This window comes from Anopheles marshallii, chromosome 2, assembly GCF_943734725.1.
Source record: "Anopheles marshallii chromosome 2, idAnoMarsDA_429_01, whole genome shotgun sequence".
Lineage (NCBI taxonomy): Eukaryota > Metazoa > Arthropoda > Insecta > Diptera > Culicidae > Anopheles > Anopheles marshallii.
Window position 1 is genome coordinate 39,451,662 of NC_071326.1, and position 23,830 is coordinate 39,475,491.

General features: G+C 43.2%; 1 protein-coding gene across 8 annotated transcripts in view; it reads left to right on the forward strand.

Annotated features, from left to right (window-relative positions):
* LOC128709335 (complexin) overlaps positions 1-23,830 on the forward strand; it is a 97,455-nt gene that overhangs the window by 67,763 nt on the left and 5,862 nt on the right. For 6 of the 8 annotated variants that reach the window (XM_053804326.1, XM_053804327.1, XM_053804329.1 and 3 more), the window contains 2 exons: positions 3,467-3,633; positions 23,308-23,440. In XM_053804326.1, the coding sequence (XP_053660301.1) occupies positions 3,467-3,633; positions 23,308-23,440 (300 nt within the window). The remainder of the gene's footprint in view (positions 1-3,466; positions 3,634-23,307; positions 23,441-23,830) is intronic. The other 2 variants (XM_053804331.1, XM_053804334.1) reach the window with 1 other exon arrangement.

Here is a 23,830-nt window from a genome sequence, read left to right on the forward strand (position 1 = left end):
GTAAGCAGAGAAGCAGGTTTTCATCGGGAAAGTCGTACTTTGTCCACATTGTTAGTGTGTGACTTTTGCCAGGATACATGAAGCTGACAGCAGGCAAAACTCGCATTCGCACAAACCTCATGAAACGTCATAATCGAAACGATAATAACGATTATGATAGAAATGATGGAGGAAAGTGATTGGCATTATGGGCAGCGTTGTGACAGGCCGTGAACGGTATGACAGATTCAATTACCGGTTTTGCAGCACCGAATGCCGTGACACATAGTGCCGCGCATCTACCGCATCAATCCGCAGTTGCCGTGCCGGATTAGGGTTTGACTTTTTTAAACTAAGCAGAAAGAAATGTCACCACGTGTAGCGTTCGATTATGTTACTCCGTGGACACCTTTGTCATCCGTCCGGCAACAGTATCGTAACCGTTCGCACTCGGCGTCGTTACGTTTTTCATCCAGAGTAATATGGAGCAACGCAGAAAAAAAGCGAAACTTAAACAAAATGGATGCTTAAACAGTGTCCCAAATGGGCTCCATTTCACAATCTCGCTCGGTGGCCATTATGAAGCCAAACGTAGGCTGTGCGGCATAAAAAAATTCCTAAACTACCACCGTAAATGATTTTCGTAGGAAATGGCGCAAGAGTGTATGTGTGCACCGGCACGAAAAGGAACGTTCCTTTCGAACCACCCAGCGAACCACCCACCCATATTGGAAGATTCATCCTTCATTCTGCACCCTAACGGTTCCCATGCATGCCATCGATCGTCGCCGTAACGCTTGAAGAGGTGCCGCACGATGGTCATTACGCGCTGTAACGTTCGCTAACTTTTTGCCCTCGACGTGCTCGTTCGATAGCGAAGCGATTACGATACGTAACTGCGATACATGGAAAAAACACAACACGCAACTAACACGTTATCGACTTTGCACACACTTTGGTGAAGCTGCCCGAGTTGCTGGCTGATGTGATTTAAGATCAAACCGATGAAATAAATCACCCGTCCGGTTACATCACCGGATTGGGGCAAAAACATCCGGACAGAAGCAATCGGCGTGTCGATCGTTTACTCACCTGTGCAGTGAGCTAGAAGCACTATTTCGCCAAAAACCTGATGACGGTTGAGGAGGTTTTCTCCCACGTTGCTTTGAAATATTTCCCAACAAAACAACTGTCCTCGTTCTTCATGGTTGAACTTCATCCGGTTCTGCACCGTACGGTATTCCATTTGTCAAACGGTCGCACTAACTCTTCCGTTCCAAATCAGATTGCATTTTGATTGATCGACAATCGCCGAGATTGATGAGTTCGGCATAGTTCGGATTTTTGTTTCACCCACGTCGGCAGTCAGTGTGAAGGCACGTCGCATTTGTCTGCTAACGCTAACGAGACCGATTGGGACGGTTTTTGTTTTTGGGGACGCAATCCCTGTACCGGACAGGGAAAGTAAAGATAATCCACTTCCAATACTCTCCAGCTAATGAGCTAATCTCGCGCTACTAGCTAAAGCGCACGGTAAAAGCTTCCCGGTGACATCCCCGTATCAGCTGTCAGATGTCTCAATGAATGGGACATTTCACGTGATAAACATGGCCTTTATGTATAACACATTAACTCGCTTTTTCGGTTGTGTCCATGTCCGTACGGAGCACGTTGACACTAGTACCCATGACTACTAAACTTCACTACCGCTACACAGTGTCCTTGGTGTAAGCGTCAGGAATGAGGAAAAGCCCGTCCGACCGCCGTAGCCATTTACGGCATTAAATATGCAACGGCTGTCTCAGTCTAATGGTACCAGATGAACACGGTCCTACAGGAATGTCCCGGCACAATAACTGTAACCATTCTTGGTAACGGTGGTTGTGATGGTGGGCCACACAAGTTAGGTCAGCAGACCTGCCGGTGGTGTGTGTATCACCTTTACCGCCCGAGACAACGCGTGTACACTCTTAATTGCGTAGTAAATTTTTCATTAATATTTCATCCTCACCGTAATTAGGTAAGTCGGTAATGGAGAACTACGCTCCGGGTAAGTCGGAGCAAGTCTTCCCTTATTTCCCGATACTATCTATATCTAGAGGCCCCTGCGTTCTGACGTTCGCTTCTGCGTGAGAAACAAACCTGGCTGCGTAAATTGACTTATGGAAAGCTTTTAAGATGCCACGGTCCTGCTGTTGTCTGCCTGGATGAAAGTGATGGAAGAGGACTTTTCATTTCTTTTCTTTTTTCCCTCCTCCAGGAGGGATTCTTTGATGGTTCATACCTGTCTCACTGTCACGCAAATGACCATGGCGAGCGGTTCGTACCGACCAGTACGCACTTGTAACTCAATTTTCTATACCACTTTTTTGTTGGTTTCGTTTTCTTAAAAAAGAAACAGCCACAAACACACATAACTACTTCAATTTCCTTCTACTTTCCGGTCGAGTGTCCGGTGTAATGGAACCAAAATATTTGATCAAATTTCCTTATCACATCGTCGCGTTTCCTTCCGCTGACAGTAACTTGCTGAGCAGTAGATACCGAGACTCTCGGATAAAATAGACACGAGACTACTTAGGTATAGACTTTGAAGCGAAAACATCAATTCATAAACATGACTTCTCGAGTTGAACCGTGACCGTTGTCTCGCCTCGCTGTGCAATGATTCATCAGTACAGAAGGGGCGAGTAAATAACAAGCATAAGTAAGATTCAAATTCCACTGTCTCGCTGTTCATGGTTTCTCCGATTCGTGTAACTCCCGCGCCCTGGCGCCACCGATGTGCATGATGGTGCCGCGTGATGGTCTACACCTCTGCAGGGGTAATTGAATTATTCACTTTCACTCCGTCTTCCGCGTGCGACAGTGGCCGCCCGCACACAATTGCCCGTCCAGTCCCGCCGGGAGCACTTGCACTTGGGTGGTGGAAAACGTGCAAAGCGACAAACGTCTCCCGCTGTCAGCCAAAGGGGACACCCAGCAGGGAACGGTCCCGAGCCCGACAGGATTCTTCCATTTAAATAATTAACTTAGAAGTGTTTCGAGCATTTCGGGCCACAGTTTTTTTGCCTCTTGTCATCCAATCTTAGCTTCATTTCCTTCGGCGTCCCGCTGGTTGGTGATAAAATTAGATCACGGCAAGCGCAAGGCAGCACACGTCTTGGCGCTCACGAAACCTACTACAACCATACCACACATGCGATTGATTACATGCACAGTCTAAGCAGTTACCGTGTGCAGGCGCCCCACTGAGGCGATCATTGATTTTACAAGATTTTGTGCCACCCCTTATCGATCGAATCTCGTACTCAAAAACCCATCGAGGCCACGAGACGACGCAAATAAGACGAACAAGCATGAAACACCGAAAAAAAATGCAACAACAATCTTAAAAACAACGTGCTGAGAAAACGCTGGGGCCCCCGCGCAAGCCGATGCGCTTCCATATGTTATTCCCCCTTGTAATGTGTGCTATAACTTGCAGGCGCTGTTGGAGGTGACGGAGGCGACGATGAGAACGACAAAGAGAAGGAAGAGGAGGCAGAGCGCGAACGCCAGGAGGCGATCCGCGAGGCCGAGGAACGACGCAAGGAGAAGCACCGCAAGATGGAGGAGGAGCGGGAAAAGATGCGACAGGAAATCCGAGACAAAGTAAGTACCATACATACACACACGCACGCTTTCTTTGCGCTTGAACTTGGAACTGGCTTCGGCAGGGGTGGGAAAGTAAATAGCGAAGGGTGTGTGTTCATTTATCCCACCTGCTGGTGACTTTTCAGTAATCAATATCGAAGTAGATCTTTATGTTATTCATCATCTCCCTAGCGTTTTTTTCCCTGACATCCCCTAATGGGATGGTCTGGCAGCATTACGCTTTTGTTAAAGAGAGTGCGCGACTTACAAGTAGATGTGGGGAGGGTTTATTGATTTAAGCGGCGACAGCCAATCTGAAGCGAAATTACCTTATAAATTTGAAAGTGATTGGAACAAAGTATTAAAGACCTATTCAAGGGGATATCTCTGAACTTTTTAGGTTCAAAGATATGATCGTCGTCTAAACCTGTTACGCGTATGTGTTTCTGGGAAATCTTAGCAATCCAAGAAATAATTTACAAACCAAATCACTTTTCGATGACTCATTCTTCATCAGAGAATTAACTTTATCGTACCCAATGGGGTATTCCGATCATTTCGAACGTAACAATTCCACAGGAAAGGTCCAACAAATTTTAACATCTCATAGTAGTTTATACTACACTGGTCTCACCAAAATTCCCTGAAAGACTTTCGAGCCATTTATGTTCGATGATATTTCTAGTAAATCCTCGATATATTTCTCATTTTGAATGTGATGCTTGATCCGATACTGGCTCAACATCTCTCTCAACCTCATGGTGAACCCGTCTTCCTTGCTGTTTGAATCATTCTTAACTCATACAAGAATGACGCAGCTAGTTAATTCCAGTATTGAGACATGTTCATCTTATCTTTGGCAAGTTTAACATGTACCTCAACTGTGTGCGGCATGGACGATAGTGTTCTAATTTCTATCATTCCAAATCGTTGTAAACATGAAAAATATATCACAAACTCACAAAACTGCAGTTAAATAATCACATTATTAAATTTCCTGCTAACCTCGCTCCATTCAATCGCCCTTTAAGTAATGCGTTAAACAGTTCCGTTTTTTTGCTGCCGGTATTTGTTTTGAAACTTAAAATCTTTTCCCGTTCACTCATCCACGGTCCGAACTATTTCCCATTAATACAGGGTAAAACTTCTACACCGTAAAACTGGTAAAACTTTGTTTGCCCGTGGAAGAATAATTATTCAAATGGTGAGCTTTGCCAAACACAGCTACACGTGCGCATACAAACATGATGGTAGGGTTCGCTCGGTATAAGAACAGTTAATTACGCCAAAGCCATTCACACGTCACGCCATCTAGGCCACACCGGTAGCAAACACCGACCGTTGGAAAACTACTCACTTCGTGTTCTACTTTTTTTTCTGAGAGGTGACTCTTTTTCTTCGTTTTTATCTTTTCAACAACATCTAGTATGGTGAGGCAACGTTCGGGCGAAAAATGCATGACCGCTTTTGCCTAATTGGGAAAACATAAAACGTAACTAAAGGTGCCGTCTCACTGAAGAGAGCTGTAAAAATACGTCGTTTTTCCTAGGGTATTACTTTTTATTCTTCGTTCCTCCATCCTCCGATGGTACATCCTATTACGATCCGGTTATATTGAAGAGCATTTTTGTTAGCAAAACTGCTTCACAAACCGCATTAAAAGTTTAAAAATGGTAGCGGACCTTCAGCACCGAACAAAAAATCTTTAAACGAACCGCACAAAATCAATGTAATAAAAAGAATATCATGCAGTAGTATTAATATTTGATCGCCAAACGCCTTACAGCACCTATCTCTTGAATGGTGTGGGCAATAACTTTACGCTAACGAAGGGTTTTTGTCTACTTTCTCGTCACTAGCGTTCTGACCATACCGAAGCCGAAGGACCCGTGCTCGTTTCCTGCGAGTGTCAGCAGTATATTGATGTGCTTTCTGATTTCGCAGCTTCCCTTTCTTGATTCGGCAACACAATTAAAGTACAGCATGAAAACAAACTGTAAAAAAATCATCCTTCAAATCTTGTATGGTTTTACTTCCACTTTTGCAGCTAAGTGGGCTTAAAATATTTTTTATTGTTGCTTCCATTCTTGCCAGCTCTACATCGAAAAGCTTACAAGAAAAATGTTGATCCGCCCCCTGCTTGTCTGATCCAGCATTTTCGCTTTTCCAAACTTACTTATGACCGGTTGCAAGAAAAAAATGTTTTATTTCTTTTGCTGTTCTTAGCAAAAATCTGCAAAAGAAGCAACATTTCGCGCTTCATTCTTCAGTTCTGGCTGGTCTTTTGTCCTTCCGCTAGTGGGTTGGTTGGTTTGCTGTTTCTTGGGGATTTTTTTTTTGTCTACTTTACAACAAATAGTAAGAAAAACACACACACACAATTTGAAAAGCGGCAGAGTTTTCTTTTTGTTTAATGTTTACTTCCGTTTGTGCATACTTTTTATCCGCTCGTTGACCTCCTGCAACTCATTTGCACAAAGATGAAGTTCGACTTGGCTTTGCCCTCTGTTTGAGCGAAGTGCCGCGGTGAAACGAGAGCAAAAGGAGAAGAAAAACAGCAAACATAACTCTAAAGCACAAGAAAAGACCGGAACGATGGTTAAGAATAAAAATAAAAATTAAACACCATCCGTGTAAAAGAAAAGATGGCGGAAGGCGTCCGTTTTTATCGCTGTACACACTTTATTTACATGCAATTAAAAAGTTTCACTAACATTAACTTAGCATAAAAGTCGCGTAATGGTGACGGTGGTGACCGGTGACAGGGCTGCAAGACTGTTAGCAGCTGGACTTGGAAGCGTCCGAGCTCGTTACCGTGCCTTTTTTGTTCTACCGAACTCGAACGAAGCGTATCCAAAATGGCCTCAATGCTAGCGAAGGATTTATGAGCTTTTCAATTACAAGAAGCAACTTTTGTTGTCCCTTCCACGTCCACGCACTGCGGAGCGCGTACAAATAAGCCACCGACAGCGTTGCTTTATTAAAGCTGCTTATAAACGTCCCATAATTGAGGCTTTAGCGCGCTTGGGTCGCTTACATAAAAAATAAAATAAAATTATAGCTTACTGCAAAACTATCGACAAAACTTTCCTTCGTACTTCGGACGCTTTTCAATATACGGCAACGTGGGGGAATTTCTCCAACCCAACGCATGCTTACGGCTGTAGAAAAACAAAGGTTCGATAAGAATCTCGCCTCCCATGGCCCACTTGATTAGGCTGCGTGTTGAAAATTGCGTGCCAGCGCTCCGTGTATACTGACGATGGCTTATCAACGTCAATCTCACTAAGCCCTTAGTTTCGTACAGTGCGCACAAGGGGTTTTGATGGTTAAGGGTTTGATAAGGGCTAAATAATTTGCACAGGACGTCGCACCACAACACGCCTGTTTGCTTAAAATAGTACTTAACTGCTGACGCTTTACTTGGCGCACAAACTGAAAAAAACATCCCCTGAGAGCAGACGGTACGTTTGGTTGACTTGTCAGAATGTTACGCTTCATCACAACCGGAGCGAACATCGGGCTGGAAAACAGTGTGGTTCCGGTGTCCCGTTCAGCCGTTGCAGCGTTTTAATAATGCAAATTCTAATGACTAATGGCTGCAGGCGAGCGTGACAAAGCTCTAAACCACGTAAACGTATGTATGTGGTGGCGCACGTAGCATAACTTCCAGGCGCCCTTATCCGGTCAACGGCATATTATGGCTTTAAACCCCTTAATACCATTTCGTGTTTCTTTTTGTACCATTTGCTCACAATCCACGATGATCCAGAGGATGGGCGTTTGGTCAATTGTCAATATTTAGGTTCGAAAATTATGTAACTTGACATTAAAATAGCTAGTTAAGAAATGGTTTTACTTCAGTAAATTGTAAATTGATTAAATTGCTTATACTTAACTTATTCTCAACTAAATAGTAAACAATTAAATTTAAATTAAAATATTTAGTTAAGAAATGTTCAAAATTTTGTTTTACTTCAGCTGTTGCCTTGAACGACATGTTTGAAGTTTATGTAAAACTTCGGAAAGGTTTTGATGTTTTAGGTTTTATTTTGCAAATATTCATAATAAATCCATTTTCTAAAAAAATACTCATTAGAAACAAATACTTACCTGCCATCGAGGACTAACTATGCTAATAATGCTCAGTGTTGTTACTTCCTGCACTTAGTTAACAGTAACTTTGTTACTTTGTTACTTAGTTAACAATTAAATTTGACATTTGTACGATATCGACTGACATCTATTAACCTGATCTAGTTCACTGAGCGTGGCATCTACATTCCATTTCACGTGCAATTTAGGATTTGTCTTGCTTTAAAGTTGATGAAACTCGAAATGGAGTACTTTAGCTTCTACTTTTAAAATTAATTTAAATGCACAGTCGGATTTGTGCTTCATTTTGTACGATGTTATAGTCACATTGACAAAGGATTTCAGCTTATTCGTGCTGGTAACAATTAGTCTCCTAGACGGAACTCGTAGAGAAATGGTTGCATTTTCCTTGCCCAGGGTTGGCACTTTTGCATTCCCAAACTGTGTCCAGTCTATGCACCGGGCGTAGAAAATGTAGTAAGCTGATTTGCAACCACCACCAAACACCAACATTTTGCGTGTTTTAGGAAAACTTCCCGCTTGTACTGCTGTACCTTACCTAACGTTCGAAACAAAGCACCGTCTAGCAAACAACTGACCATCGCCCGTACTAACTGCCGTGTTGAAGCGCAAGGTACACTCTACACCAACCGTACCAAATCTAACGTGCTCGGGAAAAGATTAGTCCGCCATCACTCGGTGGTGCATTAGAGTGTATGCACCCGGCAGATTGTGTGCTGATGGGGTGATGTACTGTAAAATTTTACACCTACTTACCGCTTTTAGTTGCCGCCTCTGTTCTGCGTGCTCTACAGTGTGCCTCTCCTGCGTCCCGGTGGACTTGAAGACTGCTACACATTTCGACCCGCCCAAAGTACCGGGCGGCAAAGTTTATCTGCCGGAAACTGCTATTTTGCTTAACGCTCCATTGCGTTACCGAAGCGAATGGTGCCCGGGCCATTTGGATGCTGGTTGGAAGATATTTCCTATAGTCCTTCACACAGATCTACCGGTTTCTCAAGGGGACTGGTCATCCTAGAGTAGATAAGTATGGTAGCGTTATCCTCCTTCTGCAAGCCGTTCCGTTTTCTCCCTTCCTGCCCGTTGTGAGCAAGTTTCGTTCCATTTTCCAGTTCACCGAATCGGTAACTCGGTCCCTGGAAGCATTTAATAAAATCTTATCCTACACTCCCAGGTCCTCCCAGGTGTACTCACAAGTAGACACTTATTTATGGCTCAAGGGGCTTTGGTGATCTCCGTTCAATGATATCCACAACGAGTCGGTGGAGCTGCTTTCGGGCGCTCCGGTGCCCTCATCTTCAGTGCAACCTTGATTTTTCACTCACCCCACTGATATTGTTACTGCTCCGTTTTGTTTCCGTTTTCTTCTGACCTCTGCCCGATCACACAAACACACACACACATATACTCGTCTTTCTTCACCATTGGTTGTAAAAATTAATGACAAAACATTATCCTGCTTCATCACGGCTCCGCCTCCAGCCGACAACAAACCTTAGTACAACAGACACAGCGTGGCGACAATGGTCTGCCGGTCATGACGCGTGCCCCACACCATATGACCATCCAACCGTGTGCGTGCTGATGTGAGATGGCACCAAACCATTTTCTATCCATTACTTTCGGCCGCTTCTGGCGAGTGCTTCTCTGGCAGTTCCCCTAATCAAATCACGTAACGAAAATAATCGTAGATTTGCTATCGTTTCGTAACAAATCCTCAAATAACTGCGTTTCCCGCTTGTCGCTCGTCCCCATCCGCGGTCTATGCAGAAAGCCCCATAGGTCCCCTTCGGGAAAGCTTATTATTTCACGTTTTTCTCACTGCCCTAACGAAACCACAACATTCTGGAGCAATATTACGCATTTGCTATACGATCGATCGATGGTTATCGTGTGTTTTCCTGGTGTGTGTTGCCTGATATCTCAAGCATCATTAAAGACAATTTTTTTCCTCACAAAAGCCCTTATGTTTTACTTACTGTACACTCCATAATCTTCTCGTTTATAGTAGAGGTCAGTTAGAGGACGGAAATAGCATACTCACGACCACCAGCAATACCATTCAAAAACCCTACATTACTCACCGTAGTAGTTTGTTCCACCCCAAAAGCACACCGGAATGGTTGTCACGGGGAAACTTATCATGGGTTTTAAGGGCCATCATATTCACCGCTGAACGGTCCCCGAAATGTAGTAATAACTTCGTTTTTTTTTAAAGAAAAACATCAAAAGATTTGATCGATCTGTGTGTTGGAAAGTTCCAATGTGTGCGAATTCTGTTTTCCTACGCCTGAGGTGATTGTACTTAAGAACTAAGCTTCGGTAAGTCTATTGAACCACGAAAGGTACGCTCTTCTGGCTGGTTCGATCGATGTAAGCTAACATCGAACCGTGCCCAGCGTAGGGCACCATGACCTTCCGGCAAATTTACCCGAGAAGGAGGTCATAGAAGTGTGTTTGTATAGGTGCACACAACCGATCGGTACGAATAGTCATCGATGCGTAGCATGGGTATGCAAATGGAATTAAATTTACAATCCCCTCAAGGGGTGTGGTGTAACCCACCGTGGCAAGACTGTTGAACAGGGCCCGGCCCGGGGCATCATTGCAAACAAACTAATCGAAATATTCGATCATAAAACCTGAAGCCACATCAAACCCGGTACCCGGATGGTTGGGCGACTCGGTTGGCTATTTCCCTTGCATGCGCTTTAATCCGATCAGAAAGAATTTATCAAACAGTGTGCTCGTGCACCACGGGCATAGGATGCGGTAACACGTGCACCAGTGCCGAAGAAGGTATTTATATTGCGCAAACAAATATTTACTTTCATGGAAAATCCGATCGAACTTTATAGATTTTGCTCCTGAAACTATGCAAATTGGAACTCAATTTCGTAGCACATGAACCAATCTCATTGTGTGTCCTTACGGGTAACGGCTTGTTGTCGATGTTGAGGTTCTCACTGTCGAAGCGAGAAGAGGTGGACATTTTATCCCATAAACCTGACAGTGTTGATACACTTTGGAAACAATTTGTTCGCATGCGTTGCATTTGGACATTAAAGACACTTTCGCGATTTTCATCGTCAAACAATTATGTAGTCCTGAACCTTTTCCACGAGCAATGCTCGACCCAAAGATGCTTTCGAGTCGATCCCACCGACCGCAAATAACCCTCCAGCAGCAAAATCTGTGACCTTAGATGATGATAATGATTTTGAAGGATTGCTAGCTCTCGGAAACCCTATTCGCCCGCATATCCACGCATAAGGAAGGGTTTTAAATTAAATTAGAAAAGGTTTTATCACTTTACTTGAGCAGCGCCAAGTTCGAGATGGTATTGTTTCGTGGCGCACCGGCAGGAAACGGCAGTGGCAAGTGTACGCGAAACAGGAAACCGAGAATAGAATCCTTGCATGAACGAAGCAGCTAGTGTTGCAAATGGGTCCCTTGTGGCGGAATTGTTTCTTATGTTTTTTTTTTCTTTAGCATTTCGGGAAAGCGGATTGAAGCTTTTACCCACGATCGCGACCTTCCTCTCGCACTCTCTGGTAGAGAGAGGAGGTGCAGATTATTTGGGAAAATATTTGTGCACCACTCCTCCAAGGCTAAAGTTACCAACCATGGCTGGAAGGCACACATTCTCATTTGGATGTTTGACGGGTCTGTCGAGACTGAGATGTATTCCGCATCAGATGGTGCGAATGGGTGGGATCGTTGGGTTGCTTTCGCGGAAACCCTTACAAGGTTTGATAATTGTTTGGTACCAGATTACTGACGAAGGTTGCTTCGCGGGATTTGCCTAAAATCGGTTGTCGTCGGAGCGCAGAAAATGGTAGCTAGAGTATGGTATACGTTCTAAAATGTTCGTAATCCGATCTTGGGTAGGACATCAAAACAAACCCAACATTTTATAAGGCTTACTGATTATATTACAATAAATCCGCAAGAGGGTGGTTTCATTATATGGGATCAAGCAGCTTCAAATGTTCTGCCGTAGGCGTTGCTTTTACGCTGTTAATACAACTCATTTTACGTGGAATATAACCGCACGAACTTTGTGAACATGTATAGTTTAACACGAATTTCCTTCTTGCTTTAAAGTTGAACAGTCGTTTGCAGAGAATTGAAACAAAATTTAATAGTTTAAAATATCATAAATCCTCTAGAAATGCTCAATGTTTTCTGTTAACACTGCAATGTTCACTACAAAACACGCTAGTATTGAAGATGAGGGCCGTTAGATCTCATCACCAACAAATGGATTTTTATTTTTCACTACATCGTCCCAACATCGGTCATAAAACGTGCGATGAAAGCAACAAAAGTTGTTCCAATCGTGTCATTCGTCAATAACAAGCATTAGCGAGCATTACGCACCATCGTGCCCATGGATGAAGCTGTTATCGGGGATTACGAATGTTTTAATGTTTCGTAGGCTTTTCAATTTATGACTTCCTATTTTGCTCTTTAACGATACATGTAATATCGCGCTTTTTATAGATATTAAACTCAAAAACCGCACATTCAGTAGTTGATTTTTTACTTTCCAATGACGCGTTATGTGCCTTAACAATGTATTTTGCTTCATCTTTAAATTTATATTTTATAAAATTGAGTAAATGTTCATCAGCATTTTTTTTATACTGTATTGAAATGTCTGTTTTTATTTATAAAAAATCAACACAAAAACACATCACTGTTAAACATTCACATTCTGTAATAAATGCCTGTCGACGCATGTTCGGTTAGCAACCCGCCTGGAACATTAATCTCAATTTGCAAACCTATCTAAAGCACATCTTCGTAATCTATGGTACACCGGAGAATAAAAAAAAAAACAAGCTTCCAGCGGGGATGTATCGTGACCTTCTAAACCAACAGATCGTGTACCGATCGCTTCCCAAATGAACCCCTATTCCGTACATGCGATGGTACATGCCGTTCGCGAGCAACGCGAGTGGTAAATTAAATCAATAGAGCCTATCTAGTGCTGCCTGGCATCCTGCCAAAGATGGCTGTCAAACACAGCGGTGGCACAATTTATCCTAAATTGGTCTACATGCCGAAGCAGAGTGCACTCCGCTACCGAACGGCCTATAGCGCGATGTGTGAAAATACAATTGCGTGCGTTTTTCACCATCGCTTGCAGGGCGGACGGTTGTAAACTCAAGTACGATTAGAGCTTTTGGGGAAAGGGTGATTCGTTTCTATGCAACACGCTTGGTTAGCTGGATGGAAAATACCGAAAGTTCCCCTCTGTTGGGTCATTGCAGCTCGTAATTGCTTCCAATCACTCAGTGGTCTCTCACGACTCGCCAGCGGGATTGAAATGTTCCGTACCAACTGCTGGCTACGGTCGATTAGGGAAACGAACCCTTACTAACTAGCTCACATTTTCCATCCTAGTGTCGGTTTATTGGTAAATTGAACAATTTGATAAAAGCCTTTTCTAAACAAACGTTTAAAATGGTGGAGTAAATTTAAAATAGGAGTTTTTAAGCACGAATAAATGTTATTTCCATGTTTTGTGAAGATGCAATTGTCGTGAGTTGTAAAAACGTTGAATATTCCACCATAAAGTATCATACCGTATCGTTAAATAATCTTTCAGCGTATGAAAACAATCATACTTTACTAACTTGTCCCAAAATTGCTACGATCGTGACTGGAAACTGCTGCGTGACGCTTAAATACTGTCTGATGTTTTGGTTCCATCGCACATCAACGAGAGCTAACTTAATTTAAGCGCACAAAATGCTGTCAAATCAGAAGTGTACTGTGGTGGTTACTCTTGTAACTAGAGCATAAAGCACCAGCAAAACCTTCCGTTTCAGAGCAAAAGCAGGATAAAATACTGTTTTTCGGTCCGTAAAAGAAACCTGAACGAAATCTCCTTTCTTTCTTTTTTGAGGTTAACCATATAAAACACGGTGTAACGTAAGAAAAGTGAAAGGTTCCGCCACTAGTGGAACACATCGCAGCGAGGTACGAGTAGCGGGATTTGACCTGAAACGCATAAAAAATGCGTACGTAAATTAAATTTTCCCACCCAACATTTTCCACGTTCGGAAAATTCTCTCTGTCTCTCGCTCATCCACACCACAGCAGCATCACAATGGAGTTTGTGAGCTTTCGAGCCAAACACGTCAGTCACAAACAGTGGCAGGTGAAATGATTCCCTTCGTTTACCTGTCCTAAAACACCTACACTGTTGATGGTGTTTTAGCTTGTTAAGCGTTTTATATTCCATATTTTCATAACTCCATTTAGGAGCGTTGCAGTAAACTCAAACACACAGTGTGACGGGTTTGGAAGGTTAAAGTTCATTTTAAATTTGTAACGTTCAATGTTCATCAATGTTCGGTTTATTGGTTCACTGGACGTTTGTTCTACATATTTATATAACAATATTACAACTTGCTTTTAACTTTAAAGAAACTTGCAACAATCGGTTACGTCATGCGTAAAGCAACATTTTAACAAAAGTCTTTTCTCAAATCAATAAATTTTCCAACGTAAACTTTGCGCTTAATCCACCATCTGAACGTTACTGAACCAGCGTCTGCAGATGAAAGTGCAAATTGAAGCGGATAATCAGATGTAATCGAACATGACGCCGGCATTTTGATGATGGCGTTAAAATGAGAATAATTTAACTTCCTTTCTGTGTGCGAAGGGCACAACTGAATGGGCCGGAAGATGCGCACCAAAGAATATTTCCACGGACCGGCAGAGTTTTGTACTCTTTTGGGGGGGTTTGTTTTTCTTTGCACTCGAAAGAACACACCACAGCATTCTGTCGCTTGCTGCGAACAAGATCGGATGGAATTTTATTGCCAATCGAGCGTAAAAATTATCGAAAGCATCGCGCTGGAGCCGGGATGCTTAATATTAGTTTCAATTTTTTGTGTGTTAACATTGAATAAAACACAAGGCAATCTTTCTTAAAGCGTTTGTTCAAGCACAGCTATTTGTTATTCGTACCATGTCAATCAAAATATTGTTTTAGGTTGAGTTTGACAGGGGTGATTCAAATGCAAATGAATCGTAGAACCGAATAAATAACTCCGGACCTGCAGTAAGAAGAATGATAAATCTTCAATGATTTACCATTCGTTGAATGACTTTAGTTTTTTCCAAAGACTTCTGGCAATAAGCTGGAATAATAAGTGGAATAAGTGAAACAGTATAGAGTATTTAAATAGAAAAAAATATAAGTCAAAAATGTGACAAAAGACCTAGAAATTTAGATGATGAATCCACCGGAGCTAATGTACGGTGCTATTTGCATCAACTTTCTAAAAAGTTGAGCCGAATTAAGAGTCCCAAGAGGAATTTCGTTCATTACTACGGCAACTCTCGTTTGATCATCAACAAACTCTTACGCAGCATAGGATATAAAAGTTAGATAAATGGTTTTGATAGCTCAATTGAAAGTTTATGTCGCATCGTGCAAACGTAAGATGCAGAACATGCCGCAGCTTGAATGTATTTTCCCGACTGCCCTAATAAAGCCGCCGTTCTATCGTCTGCTTTGTACCGCTAGCCCCAGCAAAAGCTTCCATTTTGTTGTGGTGTTGTCGGCCCTATTTCGATGGCGATTGTTTCCCGGTTGTACTATTTGCTTTTGCCTTGCGGGCACAACTTTTTGCCACGACCGGTCAAGACGAGATGGTTGTGATTAATGACTGAACGCGGCACACATAATAAGGACGCTGAGAAGAATAAAATCGGGAATGTTTGTTTTCCCTGGTTGAGGAAATTCCCATTCCCGGTGGCGGTGTTTAGAGCGGTGGATTTTGTAAACGGTTTTCGTATGAAAATTAGAATTAATGGCCGAACGGTACGCTGATAATGCTACCCGGGGGTGTTGTCGGACGAAGCCAAACACCGTGGTGGGGCACGAGTTTAATCAAAGAAATCAATTTTTCCATTTTGCAGGAAAAAACCCGTAACCAAGGACAGTAAAGTACAAAATGAAGCCTAAATAAAGCAGAACTGCACGTTGTAGCCAACCGGCAATGGATGGAATCGTTTGTGGGAACCGTTGTTCTTACCGCTTGCTTCGAAACCATGATTGATAGAGGTTACCACGACAAAACACAAAAAGATCATACCGACAAAACCGTTACAACACACACACTGTCTCCCACATTTTCGGTCGTATTTTGCGTGCGAAATTATTAGACGGCACAACAAAAATAAACCTCATTTCCCATTCTGGGCCCAAGCAGTTTCTCGAACCCCGACCGGCATTTTCCCGAACGTTGGATGGCTCGATTCGTTATTTACAACCGACACCTCGCCACCGGCAAACGTGCACTTTCCGACCGTGCCACCTAAAATCGCCACGGATCGTTGAATAATTTATCGCAATCAAGCGCAGTTCGGTATCGGCGTGGGCCTTTTGCCTTATCATATTCGCACCGCTGGGCCATGTGGGAGGAGAGACCTACACCAAGCTAATGCCATTTGTCTCACCAAAGGTTGGAAGGAAAATCAGATCCTCAGCTATTCGGATCCTAGCCCGGTGGTGGTACCGAGCTGCTCAGCCCTTGGCTCTGGCTTGTTTGGTATCGCGAATCGACAGCGTAAAGTCTCAATGTAGGCGCGCCCGGTTCATAACGCAAGATGGTGATAAATTATTCTACAGCATTACACCTTTCCCATACACTTTGGAGAATATTTGGTGTGACTTGCAGCACACCGCGGTTGGTTTTAAATATGTAGTTCTGTCCCAGGCAAAGAAAGACAGCGAGACGGCACCGGCGCACGGTTGTGAGAACAAATAATTTTTGGTAGAAATATGTGCTCGCTGTGCAGCGAACGAATCTTTTATGTCGTGATAATAACGCAGCAATAACCGTAAAAGGGCGCTACCCATAAAGGGCAATGTAAATTATAAAACTTTACCCGTTTGCTGTGCATAGCGATACAGGGCTGACCATAATTTACATTGTTGTTTTGTGGCGGTGAACATTTTTCCTGCTCCATCGGAAAAAAGGCATTTCGTGCTGATTTGACTGATAATGAGACAGTGCTGTTCGCCGTTTTTATTTGTCCAGCTTTATCCTAACCGTACGCTTATTACTTTGAAAATATTCTATGTTACCATTGCTATTGTTGCTATTCGCATTAAGTTTCAAGCCACAGAGCGAAGATACTCGGTACAATCTGTTATGTTGCTTTCTACCTGAAACTCACTATCAACAATATCGTCCGGAAAATGATCTGGTTTAAAGTTCTTTTAACCAACTGATACACACACTGTACGGTTTGCCAAGATTTCTCACGGTCTTGCACGGTCCTCGTGAAGGAACAACAAAAAAACCCCTTCGTGGTTGGTTCGCGCCATGTCCGCTCATCCCATTGGGATCGTTTAAGGTTAACTTTGCCATATTTTACCACGTTCGCAGGCCATTCGCATGTCGAAGTACATTAATTTTACTTACCTTGGTCGGGAAAAAACCTTGCTCGTTGGTTGGCTGCTGGCGCGTTGGCGTAACACTGGCGTGCTGGGTGCAGCTGTATCACAGGGAAAGCCAAGTAATAAAGGATAGCCCCGTTTCGTGCTGTCTATTTTCATCAACGTACGCCTTGCCCGTACCCACCATTAAAGTGGCGTGGATTTTTTGTTCTTGTTGGGATTCTTGTTTCGGATCGCTGTTTCTTCGTTTGCTTTTATAAAACAAAAATATATGCTCCTTTTCATTCTTTTTTCACTTGTTTTTCACCAGTAAAACCGTGAGTTAAGTTTTACACTTTTCTTTTTTGCTTTTTTGCAAAGGTTTACCATTCGATCCTGCATATTTTTGTGCGATTGTTTGGATTCCTTTACCTTTCCCTTGACTTTCGTTAGCTTTAAATTTTTTGTTTCCTTTCTGTGAATAACGAAAAGTGAAAGTTTAAAGTGAAAGTATAACGCGCTGAAGCCCAGCTCTCGAAACCGACCGCAACAGTGTAATCAGTGTGGCTTCTGGTGTATAAAGGAAACTGTTCTCTCGTCCACAGGGCGATGCGGATGGTGAACGCTCCGCTCGTTTCGGTTTCGGTGTATGCCTACGCGTGGAATTAAATTGACTCTAGTAGGGAGTCCTTTCATACGAGAGACTCCCTAACGGAGTCAGATTGATTCCGGTAGGTGCCTCGACAACAACAAGCTTCGTGGATCTGTGTACAAACGATTCTCTGTGCGTGTGTTTTTGTTTTATAGCTTGTGTGTTTTTGTCATTTGTTTTTTTTTGTTGATCCCTTGACACTTTCTTCGTTTTTTAAAAACATTTTTTTTTATAGTTTAAAGGCGTTTAAGATTGTAGTGCAAAAATAAAGTATAAAAACGCTAAATGTACTCATGGAGACGCATGGTCGTTTTCACTCCACATAATGGAGACGCCTAGTTGCTTATACAATCATGTGATTTTATGATGGAGACGCTTGGTGTTTCTCAACGAAGAAATTTGATCCTGCGTATTGTTTCTCAACGGAAGATAAATTTTATGCTGATGAGCTATATTGATGGGATGCGCAAGAAATAATAGGCCTAATCTCATCTACCTTGCCTCTACACGTCACTCCCCGTACCCACTCCTCCCTATCTTCTATCTTCGTACTTCTGCTAAAAGCTCAATTACGCAAGAGTTTTATCAGCAACATAAAACAACACATCACGGTAATACGCCAAACTTTGCTTCCTGTGGTGATGCTTTACGCTTCGGTCAATCTTATTATCCGACATTATTCATTACATTACTTGCGGCAACTTTCGGTGCGCGTGGGATCAAAAGGTCGTGCAACAATGAATTGTGGCGTGACATGATACATGCTGCCTGTCATAAAATATTCTCCCAGCACCATGTTGGTTTGTTTAAGGTTGATATAGGTGGGTACTCTTGATTAGCAACGGGTTTCCGCTCACATGGTCTCGGTGATTATGATTAGGTGCAAGGTGAAAGATAAATATTAAAGACCGGCGATATAAATTCAACAATCACTGTCATAAGAAGGATGTTTACCTGTCATGCTTTGCAATACGCCTGAAAGTATGCTATCAAAATAATTTTCCTTATGATGACCATACAAGGAAGCACGCGTGACGGCAACATTGCATTGTGTGAGTACAAAATTCCTTCTGGAAAAATACACTTGAATAGCTTTTCTTATTGATTTATCTAATTTTTCAAGTGCTGTAAAAGTGTGCAGTGGTAACATCTACCGTATATTTGCGCTCTTGTATAACAGGTAAACAGCTATGAAAAACTGGAAAAGCATCCCCGTCGGCACAATGGCTTGAAACGGTGCAAACAAATTTGAAAACGCCAGTCCAATCCGGATTATCGTTGCAGCTCAGCCAACGGGATTAGTTTGAAAAGTAGAACAATGCTGCCGTATCCTTCTTTGTTTCCATTGTTTTCACGGGGAAGTTTACATTGCAGGCCAATGGTGTTAGCCAAACAGAGTTGAAAAATACATTTTTCGCACGATAAAAGCTTTGGACGTATTCCACGCGTGTAACAATATTTATTTGAAAGCTTTTACAGCTTTTTTATTCCCAATACCTCCCAAAGAAGTTCACTCCCTTAATTTTAATAAAAGATATTTTTTTCCTGTGGTTCATGGTATTGTTTTAATTTTAAAACTGAAATCCACACAAAAGGGAATAAGACAAAAACAGTAATTATAATGTGTTCACCACTGAATGTCTCATTATTTTTAACGACACGTTCGAATGGCACTATTAATCAACGCGGATGCTGGCAATTCATTAACGTTAATTAAAAGCAATACCTCTGACAGGAAGGTGACACCCACGCAGTAATATTGCACTGATGCAAATCAATTAAATGCATCTGCTTTATTAGTGTAAAAGCGTGTGACAAAGCAAGCTAAACCATCGGCACCATTGCAGTCAAATGTTTAGCTATCAGATCCATGTTTGTTCGCAACTCCATGCGTCTGTGGAAACTATGGTTTCCGTTGACAGGTTAAAAAGTGTTCAAACAACACACACTGAACCCATCGAACCCGGTGAACTCGGTGTGTAATCGAGCAATGTTACACGCGGAAGCGGTGTTAGTATGGGGCGAGAAACCTTGCACCGTCCACTTGAAACTATCCGTCACGTGTGGTTAACTGGCTTCATGCGAATGGTACCCGCACCAGGGCAAGCGTTCTCGGATTTGCATGAGCAATCCCTGTTCCGGCTGGCGAGGATGAATAATGTATCAAGCTGAAATGGAGAGCACCGGGCTTTCGGTAAGCTCTACTGTGAGCGGTGCTGCACTCGAGTGGGTACGAGGCATGAGTGTATTTACATCTACTGCTCTTCAGTCGAGAGGCTTCCTTAAAAGGTCCGGACGGAGACGTGAAGACGGCATGTCTGTTCGCTAATGATTTCTGCAATCAAACCACCATCGGACCATCATTGTCCGTTCCATTGAAGGAAAGCCCTCCAACCTTGAAGGATGTCTGCTTTAACAATCTCGCTCCTGCGAGCTCTTCAAACCGGTGTTTGATGAGCGGTACATTCTGCTAGACTGTGAGTTGCTATCTGCCATTTTGCACATTCTGGTACGGGTCGTCAATTCTCGCTTTATGGTGAATATTGAAATAAAGTTCGGAAAGCTGCCAAAGAAAGTTATGGAAATTGTCTAAAAAGAATTTAGTTAGCAATTTAAAAGTTTCAGTGCTTTTAAGAATAATTAACATATAGGGGTAGTTCTTACGATACATTCTATTTAACAAACGGAGAAATGTGGATTTTTAAAATCACACCTAAAATTCAACTATTTAACATAGGAGTATATACGAAATGTCATCTGGGTTGCGCAAATATTCGAGATCTCGGTGAGCCATCTTAACAGTGTGTCTTGCAGGTCGCCTGTAATTATAGCATATCTTCATCTGGAAGCCATTATTAGGGTATACGATGCTAAAGTCAATAAAATGTCCCCATTTTCATTCACCACCAGATAAATTGCAACACTACATAATCAATCTAATACGTCTCTTAACGATGCTAACATGTTCATTAGGCTGCGCGGCAGAACGTTTTGTGCGCTACAAATTACACGAAACAGCGGCCAAACGGGCGGGCGAGCGCTCATTTCCGAAGCGTAATCTGCTACCGTGCATGAAGCTCGTGTTTGTCTTAGCGCTGTCCGACACAATCAAGAACAACATCGAACAACCGGATGCAACCGGGAAACCCGTACGGGAGCGCTCGGGATCGCTCTGATGCCACGTTTAGCCATGTGGCCGCTTCTGTTCCTTTGCTTATCTAACACTCTGGCACACGCGGAGCGTACCATCGTGCCGGCGGTCTTCGTCCGCACGCATACGTGACAGTGTCAAGCACTCTCGTGCGTCTAATTTAATTATGAAGGATGTGTAATTAAAACCATCCCCCGGGGGTCGGGATCGGGCAGGAGGGCAACACAAAGGAAACAATTTTGTCACAACACACAGCGCAAGGGCTTATCAGTGGTCCCGTCAACACTGCCCGTAGTTTGGTGAAATATGTTATGTGCTCTCTGCCGGCGTACACTCGTGCCGTACGAGGCCAGCAAGATGGATTATTCGGGTGTCTTATCGGCAGGACTAGCACATTTATTCATGGTTGTGCAACGAAGCGAACCAATGCTAGACACTGATTTGCCTTTCTAACGTAGTTGCATTCCCCCGGATGCACCGTCAGCAATTTAAGGTTTCACGTCCTCAAGGCACTGATGCAGGTTGAGCGCAAATGTTTAATGAAAATTGTTCATTTTCGTGACAGGTTGCAGGTCGGGATGCGGTGAACAGGAATAACGAATATCCACTCCAATATCGGTGAAAGCCAACATTTGCCTGTATATCCATTCACTTAACTGCTCGTTTTATTTTTAATCGTAAGAGTGGTTGGTGAAATTAATCTTTCCATTTGTTGCATTTTTTGTTTTGCAAGCAAAACGAGTTTTTGTTTCTCGTGTTTTTACCTGGTGCAAATGGGATGTATGTACAGAAAAAGAAAAAATAGCACACACGAATATAAATATCAATCGAGAGTTCTGATCCACCTGCTTCCCTGGGCCTGTGTGCAGCTTCCACAGATTGAAATTAATATGAAGAGCGATTACGCGGGAATTCCCACGCTCAAACGTTAATACGCTACGAATCCCGGTTTGGTTTGCAGTGAAGCAGTCAATTACAGCTCAGGTGCATTTGATTTCGCTTCCATCGTCAGTGCATCAGCAAACTCCGTAGCACCAAATTTTAATTAAAAAATGCCCGACGATGTGCTTTTTCTTTCGACATTCCCAGAAGCCAAACCATTGCAATATGTTCACCCTTGAACATAACGAGGGGAAATGGAATTCAAATAAATAAATCCCTGTTGCTTGCCCGCACCGCCACAGATAAGCAACGTTTAATCCCTGCTCATTACTCACGCGCGCCATGTCAAAAATGGCAAACGACCAACTGATGTCGTAATCGGGGGGACGAACTTTTCCGATTAACGCTAATCCCACTCGCTGTCAACACTCAATGTTGGCTTTATTTTTTATTGAGGAAAAAACTTATTCCCCCACAGACACAAAAATGGATCACACAATTAGACGGTCGATTTATACCGTAAATGTATATGTATGTGTGTGTGTGTGTGTGTATGTGGGAAGAAAGGGAATAGATCGTTCAATTTATCGTTCGCGTCAATGACGGACCCAATAGTTTCAGACAGCCCGCTCGTCGTCGGCTAATGTGGCGAGTAAAGTGCTTCTGGCACGTGATTGCGTAACGCGTCATTGAGGCCGTCCGCCCAACTCGCTGTTGGCGGTGGTCTAATCGCTTTTCGACACCTTCAGGAGGCAGGGCGAGCCTAACAGCTGGCGGTGATTCTCTCTCCCAATCAACATCATTGCCGGTTCGTTGGGCAGCAGATATTGCGTTCACCGTTCCGTTCTGCTTAAATTCCACCTGGCAATTGCCTAGGAATTTACGTTTGTGGTCACTTCCGGTTTGGCCACAAGGAGCGTAAATCGACGTCACCATTAAAAAAAAGTTCAACCAAACAAGAAAATGTTTCGAAGAAAGGGACAGCAATACGTTTTGCAGTGTCCGTGCAAAACTGTGTGAATCTTACCGAATAGGATGACAGAATGTACGTTAGTGATCATATTCCTTGGGCTTGGCGATGGCAGAAAATAATGGTGATTGCGGGCGACATTTGTGCAACGCGTGGGTAACACGCCAGTAATGATGATGATGGTAATGACGGGTATGGGCATGTTTGCAGCCCAAAAGAAATCTATTTACGCTAAGTACCTTCATGTGGTGGAGCAAAAAAAAAACTTGAGGAGGGGTGTATGGAAATTTTCGAAAAGAATGAACGATCGCCTCCCCCTCAATGCGGCCGTCGCTGTGACGGTTACCATTATGTCTTTTGTAATCGGCCAAAAAGCATAAAAGCAAACTAGTGATGCACAATGATTTACAGCAATCATCCTAATAGACCAATCTGGCGCGTACTCCACGCTCGAAAAACCACCACCGCTAACCACACACCCTCTTGCACCACCTTCGTTCTCGTTCCAGTATAACATAAAGAAAAAGGAGGAAATCGTTGAACAGGCACCCCAGGAGGAACCGAACCCGCTGATGCGGAAGAAGAAAACGCCCGAGGAGCTTGCGGCCGAGGCGGAACAGGAGGATCTAGACGACTTCACGAGTAAGTATTGTGGTCGTGCGCGTACCCTGTTCGGTCGCTTTGCCTGCTGGAAGTAGAGAGGGCGGGCGCAAAATGGGCTGGGATGCGAAAAAAAAACACTAATAAGACGAACACTTAGGAACACTGTTACCCAGCGTAGTCGAACCATACGCAGTGCATTTACTAAAACCGGGCATTTGCATTTGATCGAGCGTAGGGGTTTTGTAGCGTTGTAAACGTAGTGTTTTCCCATGTTTCCCCCCACGAACAACAGCAACAAGCAAACTCTTTCTCCCTGTTACACATACACACGATGGGACGCTTTTTACACTGTTGCTGTTTCGGGGACGGCAAACGACATATTATACACGGTGGGAAAACAACAAATGACAGCCCGGAAAATGAGCCCAA